The sequence below is a fragment of the Oncorhynchus tshawytscha genome, unplaced genomic scaffold, assembly GCF_018296145.1.
Source record: "Oncorhynchus tshawytscha isolate Ot180627B unplaced genomic scaffold, Otsh_v2.0 Un_contig_2830_pilon_pilon, whole genome shotgun sequence".
Classification (NCBI taxonomy): Eukaryota; Metazoa; Chordata; class Actinopteri; order Salmoniformes; family Salmonidae; genus Oncorhynchus; species Oncorhynchus tshawytscha.
This window is the reverse complement of record NW_024609291.1, coordinates 100,493-107,500: the sequence shown is the minus strand read 5'-3', so window position 1 is coordinate 107,500 and position 7,008 is coordinate 100,493. Positions and strand designations below refer to the sequence as shown.

The window sequence follows — 7,008 nt, the reverse complement described above, 5'->3', positions numbered from 1 at the left end:
GAAGTTGAAAAAACTGTCCCCTCTGACGCTGTACGTTAAATTGCGAAGTGTCATGACGTAACGTTCAGCATAATCAAATCCAACTTTATTTGTCACATGCACCGAATGCAACAAGTGTAGACCTTACTGTGAAAGGCTGACTGACCAGCCCTTAACCAACAGTGTAGACCTTACTGTGAAAGGCTGACTGACCATCCCTTAACCAACAGTGTAGACCTTACTGTGAAAGGCTGACTGACCAGCCCTTAACCAACAGTGTAGACCTTACTGTGAAAGGTTGACTGACCAGCCCTTAACCAACAGTGTAGACCTTACTGTGAAAGGCTGACTGACCAGCCCTTAACCAACAGTGTAGACCTTACTGTGAAAGGCTGACTGACCAGCCCTTAACCAACAGTGTAGACCTTACTGTGAAAGGCTGACTGACCAGCCCTTAACCAACAGTGTAGACCTTACTGTGAAATGCTGACTGACCAGCCCTTAACCAACAGTGTAGACCTTACTGTGAAAGGCTGACTGACCAGCCCTTAACCAACAGTGTAGACCTTACTGTGAAAGGCTGACTGACCAGCCCTTAACCAACAGTGTAGACCTTACTGTGAAAGGCTGACTGACTAGCCCTTAACCAACAGTGTAGACCTTACTGTGAAATGCTGACTGACCAGCCCTTAACCAACAGTGTAGACCTTACTGTGAAAGGCTGACTGACCATCCCTTAACCAACAGTGTAGACCTTACTGTGAAATGCTGACTGACAAACCCTTAACCAACAGTGTAGACCTTACTGTGAAATGCTGACTGACCAGCCCTTAACCAACAGTGTAGACCTCACAGTGAAATGCTGACTTACAAGCCCTTAACCAACAAGTGTAGACCTTACTGTGAAATGCTGACTTACAAACACCTTAACCAACAGTGTAGACCTTACTGTGAAATGCTGACTGACAAGCCCTTAACCAACAGTGTAGACCTTACAGTGAAATGCTGACTGACCAGCCCTTTAACCAACAGTGTAGACCTTACTGTGAAATGCTGACTGACCAGCCCTTAACCAACAGTGTAGACCTTACCATGGAAACGCTGACTGACCAGCCCTTAACCAACAGTGTAGACCTTACTGTGAAACGCTTACTACAAGCCATTTAACCAACAGTGTAGACCTTACTGTGAAATGCTTATTTACAAACCCTTAACCAACAGTGTAGACCTTACTGTGAAATGCTGACTTACAAACCCTTAACCAACAGTGTAGACCTTACTGTGAAATGCTTACTTACAAACCCTTAACCAACAGTGTAGACCTTACTGTGAAAGGCTGACTGACCAGCCCTTAACCAACAGTGTAGACCTTACTGTGAAAGGCTGACTGACCAGCCCTTAACCAACAGTGTAGACCTTACTGTGAAAGGCTGACTGACCAGCCCTTAACCAACAGTGTAGACCTTACTGTGAAATGCTGACTGACCAGCCCTTAACCAACAGTATAGACCTCACAGTGAAATGCTGACTGACAAGCCCTTAACCAACAGTGTAGACCTTACTGTGAAATGCTGACTGACCAGCCCTTAACCAACAGTGTAGACCTTACTGTGAAAGGCTGACTGACCAGCCCTTAACCAACAGTGTAGACCTTACTGTGAAAGGCTGACTGACCAGCCCGTAACCAACAGTGTAGACCTCACAGTGAAATGCTTACTTACAAACCCTTAACCAACAGTATAGACCTCACAGTGAAATGCTTACTTACAAACCCTTAACCAACAGTATAGACCTTACTGTGAAATGCTTACTTACAAACCCTTAACCAACAGTGCAGTTCAAGAAGTGTTAAGAAAATATTTACCAAATAAACTGAAGAAAAACATTTTAAAAAGTAACAATAACGAGGCTATATACAGGGGATACCAGTCAGTGTGAGGGGGTACACGTTAGAGGTCATTTGTACATGTAGGTAGGGGTGAAGTGACTATGCATAGATAATAAACAGAGAATAGCAGCAGGGTACAAAACAAATGTGGGGGTCAATGTAATAGTCCGGTTGGCATTTGATGAATTGTTCAGCAGTCTTACTGCTTGGGGGGTAGAAGCTGTTAGGGAGCCATTTGGTCCTACACTTGGCGCTCCGGTACCGCCTGCCGTGTGGTAGCAGAGAAAACAGTCTATGACTTGGGTGACTGGAGTCTCTGACAATTTTATGGGCTTTCCTCTGACACTGCATATTACATAGGTCCTGGATTGCAGGAAGCTTGGCCTCAGGGATGTACTGGGCTGTACGCACTACCCTCTGTAGCGCCTTACGGTCAGATGCCGAGCAGTTGCCATACCAGGCAGTGTTGCAACCGGTCAGGATGCTCTCGATGGTGCAGCTGCAGAACTGTTGAGGTTCTGGGGACCCATGACAAATATTTTTAGTCTCGTGAGGGGGAAAAGGTTTTGTTATGCCCTCTTCATAACTGTCTTGTGATGATTGGACCATGTTAGTTTGTTGGTGATGTGGACACCAAGGAACTTGAAACTCTCGACTAGCTCCACTACAGACCCGTTGATGTTAATGGGGGCCTGTTCGTGTAGTCCACGATCAGTTCCTTGTCTTGCTCACATTAAGGGAGAGGTTGTTGCCCTGGCATCACACTGCCAGTTGTCTGACCTCTTCCCTATAGGCTGTCTCAATGTTGTCGGTGATCAGGCCTACCACTGTTGTGTCTTCATCAAACTTGATGGTGTTGGAGTCGTGTTTGGCCAAGCAGTTGTGGGTGAACAGGGAGTACAGGAGGGGACTAAGTACACTCCCCTGAGGGGCCCCAGTGTTGAGGATCAGCGTGGCAGACGTGTTGTTGCCTACCCTTACCACCTGGGGGCGGCCCATCAGGAAGTTCAGGATCCAGTTGCAGAGGAAGGTGTTTAGTCCCAGGGTCCACACCTTAGTGATGAGCTTCGAGGGTACTATAGTGTTGAACGCTGAGCTGTAGTTCATGAATAGCATTCTCACATAGGTGTTCCTTTTGTCCAGGTGGGAAAGGGCGGAGTGTGATTGAGATTGCGTAATCTTTGGATCTGTTGGGGCGGTATGCGAATTGGAGTGGTTCTAGGGTATCCAGGAAGATTCTGTTGATGTGAGTGATGACCAGCCTTTCAAAGCACTTCATGGCTACCGACGTAGCCATTCAGGCAGGTTACATTCGCTTCCTTGGACACAGGGATTATGGTGGTCTGCTTGAAACATGTAGGTGTTACAGACTGAGTCAGGGAGAGGTTGAAAATGTCAGTGAAGACACTTGCCAGCTGGAGTACACGTCCTGGTAATCAATCTGGCCCGCGGCTTTGTGAATGTTGACCTGTTTCAAGGTCTTGCTCACATGATCTTATCACACAGTCATCCAGAACAGCTGGTGCTCTCGTGCATCTTTCTGTGTTGCTTGCCTCGAAGCGAGGATAAAAGGCATTTGGTAGGCTTGTGTAACTGGGCAGCTCGCGCCGGATTTCCCTGTAGTCCGTATTAGTTTTCAAGCCTTGCCACATCCAACGAGCGTCAGAGCAGGTGTAGCAGGATTCAATCTTAATCCTGTATTGACACTTTGTTTGTTTGATGATTCATCTATGGGCATAGCGAGATTTCTTATAGGCGTCCGGATTATTGTCCCGGTGCTTGAAAGCGGCAGCTCTAGCATTTAGTTCGATGCGGATGTTGCCTGTAATCCTTTGCTTCTGGTTGGGATGTGTATGTATGGTCACTGTGGGGACGACGTTGTCAATGCTCTTATTGATGAAGCCAATGACTGATGTAGTGTACTCCTCAATGCCATTGGACGAAACCCGTAACATATTCCAGTCGGTGAAAAACAGTCCTGTAATGTAGCTTCCCGTCATCTCACCACTTCCGTATTGAGCGAGTCACTGGTACTTCCTGCTTTAGTTTTTGCTTGTAAGCAGGAATCAGGAGGACAGAATTATAGTCAAATTGGCCAAATGGAGGGCTGGGGAGAGCTTTGTACGCATCTCTGTGTGTGGAGTAAAGGTGGTCTAGAGTTTATTTTCCTCTAGTTGCACATGTGATAAGCTGGTAAAAATTTGGTAAAACTAATTTAAGTTTGCCTGCATTAAAGTTCCCGGCCACTAGGAGCGCCGCTTCTAGCGTTTTCTTGTTTGCTTATGGCCTTGTAGAGTTGGTTTTGTGCGGTCTTAGTGCCAACATCGGTCTGTGGTGGTAAGTAGACGGCTACATATAATATAGATGAGAACTCTCTTGGTAGATAGTGTGGTCTACAGCTTATCTTAAGGTACTCTACCAAAGGCGAGCAATACCTCGAGACTTCTTTAATATTAGACATCACACACCAGCTGTTATTTAAAAAAGACACACACCCCACCCCTCGTCTTACCAGACATTGCTTCTCTGTTCTGCCGGTGCATTGAAAATCCCGCTAGCTCTATATTATCCCTGTCGTCGTTCAGCCATGACTCGGTGAAACATAAGATACTACAGTTCTTTATGTCCCGTTTGTCGGATAATCGTAATAGGACATCCATTTTATTTTCCAATGATTGCATGTTAGCAAGTAAAATGGATGGCAGTGGGAGTTTACTCGCTTGCCTACGGATTCTCAGAACGCAGCCTGATCTGGGTCCTCTTTTCCTCCGTCTTTTCTTCACGCAAATGACGGAGATCTGGGCCTGTTCCCGGGAAAGCAGTATATCCTTCTCATCGGATTCATTAAAGGAAAAAGCTTCTTGCAGTTCGTGGTGAGTAATGCACTTTGTACATCGTGCTGTTCCGTACAATTGACCTTTTTTTTAGCCCCCAAAACCTAATACTTCCAGGTCAACTGTAATATGGATACCCTTGTAAAGCACACTTTCTCCTCTTTCCAGCAAAATCAATACTATCAAACCATTACCATGTCAATCAATGCTTGAATAGAAATGTAGTTCACATCCCAGATTTTGATGCCAACACAGTCGCTACAGTCACACTAGTTTCCATTGCAGCCTCGTTTGAATTTGCGGTTACACAAATTTGTACAGAATGGGATTAGTCAACAGTAGCTTACCTAGCTGTACCGACTAACTTGACTAGCTAGCAGGTTGTTCGTCTGTCACCACAAAATGAAACAAGGATAGCGAGTGAAAAGGATCTGGCTACACTCATACTGTCCCTGACCGTAAAGAAAAAAGCAAATTGAACAATAAACTTTGCTGTCTCAACACTGTAACGAATTCCGTTATTCCCCTATTGCCTAATAATTATATTAGGCAATAAATAAGAGTAGGAAAAATGATTGTGTCATGCAAAAATTATATAGATATGTGTGTGTGTATGCTGGCAAAGATGTGTGTGTGTGTGTGTGTGTGTGTGATGTGTGTGTGTGTGTGTGTGTGTGTGTGTGTGTGTGTGTGTGTGTGTGCTGTTGAGACAACCACATATAACAGTCAAATATACAGGATACAAACATTTCATTCCAGCAATATAGTGTTTTGCAAAACAAAAATTCATACACAAATCAATGAATTAAAATCTTAGAACATCAATATTTTACAGACACATGAAGGTTCCCCATAAGCAATCGTTTCTGATGAAAAATAACATGCAATTTTGTTGTTGTTGATATAAGGTTTTAGAAATAAACTCTCTATAAGTTCTTAAGTAATATTATCATCTCACCTCTTAGCTTTGGTGTCATGTTCTCCAGAGAGACTCATTTTAGAGGCGGGGACCCCCTCCTCTTTCTCCCCAGAGAGACTCATTTCAGAGACAGGATCCCCCTCCTCTTTCTCCCCAGAGAGATTCATTTTAGAGACAGGATCCCCCTCCTCTTTCTCCCCAGAGAGACTCATTTTAGAGGCAGGGCCCCTCTCTTCTTTCTCCCCAGAGAGACTCATTTTAGAGGCAGGGCCCCTCTCTTCTTTCTCTCCAGAGAGACTCATTTTAGAGACAGGGACCCCCTCCTCTCTCTCCCCAGAGAGACTCATTTTAGAGGCAGGGCCCCCCTCCTTTCTGTCTCCCCAGAGAGACTCATTTTAGAGCACTGACCCCTAAACAGAGATCCAACATGTTGATTGTGTTTAACACAGTGTCAACTAATTATTGAAGGTCAATTGTTCACTTTTATTTATTATCTCTTAGAAATAAAAATTTACCAACAGACACATCCAAACAGTCAGGTGATTTAATGCATCACATGAACATGTCGTTGTGATTGAAATATTTCACCTTTTCTCCATGTAGAGAAACTATTGATAATAATAGTATCTCTGTACTTTCTCTGTTAATCATTTCACTCATTCTAGTGTGTTGCTTTGTTCAACAGCTATGATATTATGATACTGTTACTAAATTTAATTCATAATAACAATGTTAAGAAAAGTATGTTCAGTGGTTTCACCCCAAATTACACAAGTTCTGAAGCTATAAAATGTAGATCACGGTAATTATGAAAACAACAAATGTTCTGATAACGACTCTCTGTCAGATGATTTAGAACTATGACACATTAAAATTTTTAATGTGAATTGTAAAATGAACCAGATGTTACAATGTGACTTGACTACATCCAGTTAGCTATAGGTTATTGAACAATATGTTTTATGAATTTGACTTGTCACACCCAGTTAGCGCCATTTTGTATGATTAAACTGTCACGTAGCTGTCCCAGGTGAAATGGACTGTTAGATCGGAGTGTTTTACTGTCATTCACTATACTAAAATAACAACATACATTGAATTTCTCTACACACTTTACAATAATCACTGGGAAGAGTCTTACCTTGTAGCCTGAATTCACAACCAGAACATGTCAAGTCATTGAGATATTTTCCGTTGTGCTGAGAGAGCACCTTCCTGATGACAAGTGTCTCTGTATCTATATTCTAGGTACAGTTGATCTTTGGATGCAATAATATCTGGTCAAAGTCTAGTGACACAACACCATAGTATATCATAACCATAACAGCAGTTTAACCTTTGGCCAGTAAAGGCCATGGCATATTATAACATGTAGAATCATTATGATG

At 43.5% G+C, this 7,008-nt stretch overlaps 1 protein-coding gene across 2 annotated transcripts in view; it reads right to left on the bottom strand.

Moving 5' to 3' along the window:
- Nucleotides 1-5,847, bottom strand: part of LOC121844541 (NACHT, LRR and PYD domains-containing protein 12-like) — a 22,986-nt gene extending 17,139 nt beyond the window's left edge. For both annotated transcript variants that reach the window (XM_042314770.1, XM_042314771.1), the window contains exon 1: nt 5,660-5,847. In XM_042314770.1, the coding sequence (XP_042170704.1) occupies nt 5,660-5,832 (173 nt within the window). In that variant the 5' untranslated portion in view covers nt 5,833-5,847. The remainder of the gene's footprint in view (nt 1-5,659) is intronic.
- Between the last annotated feature and the right edge of the window lie 1,161 nt (nt 5,848-7,008).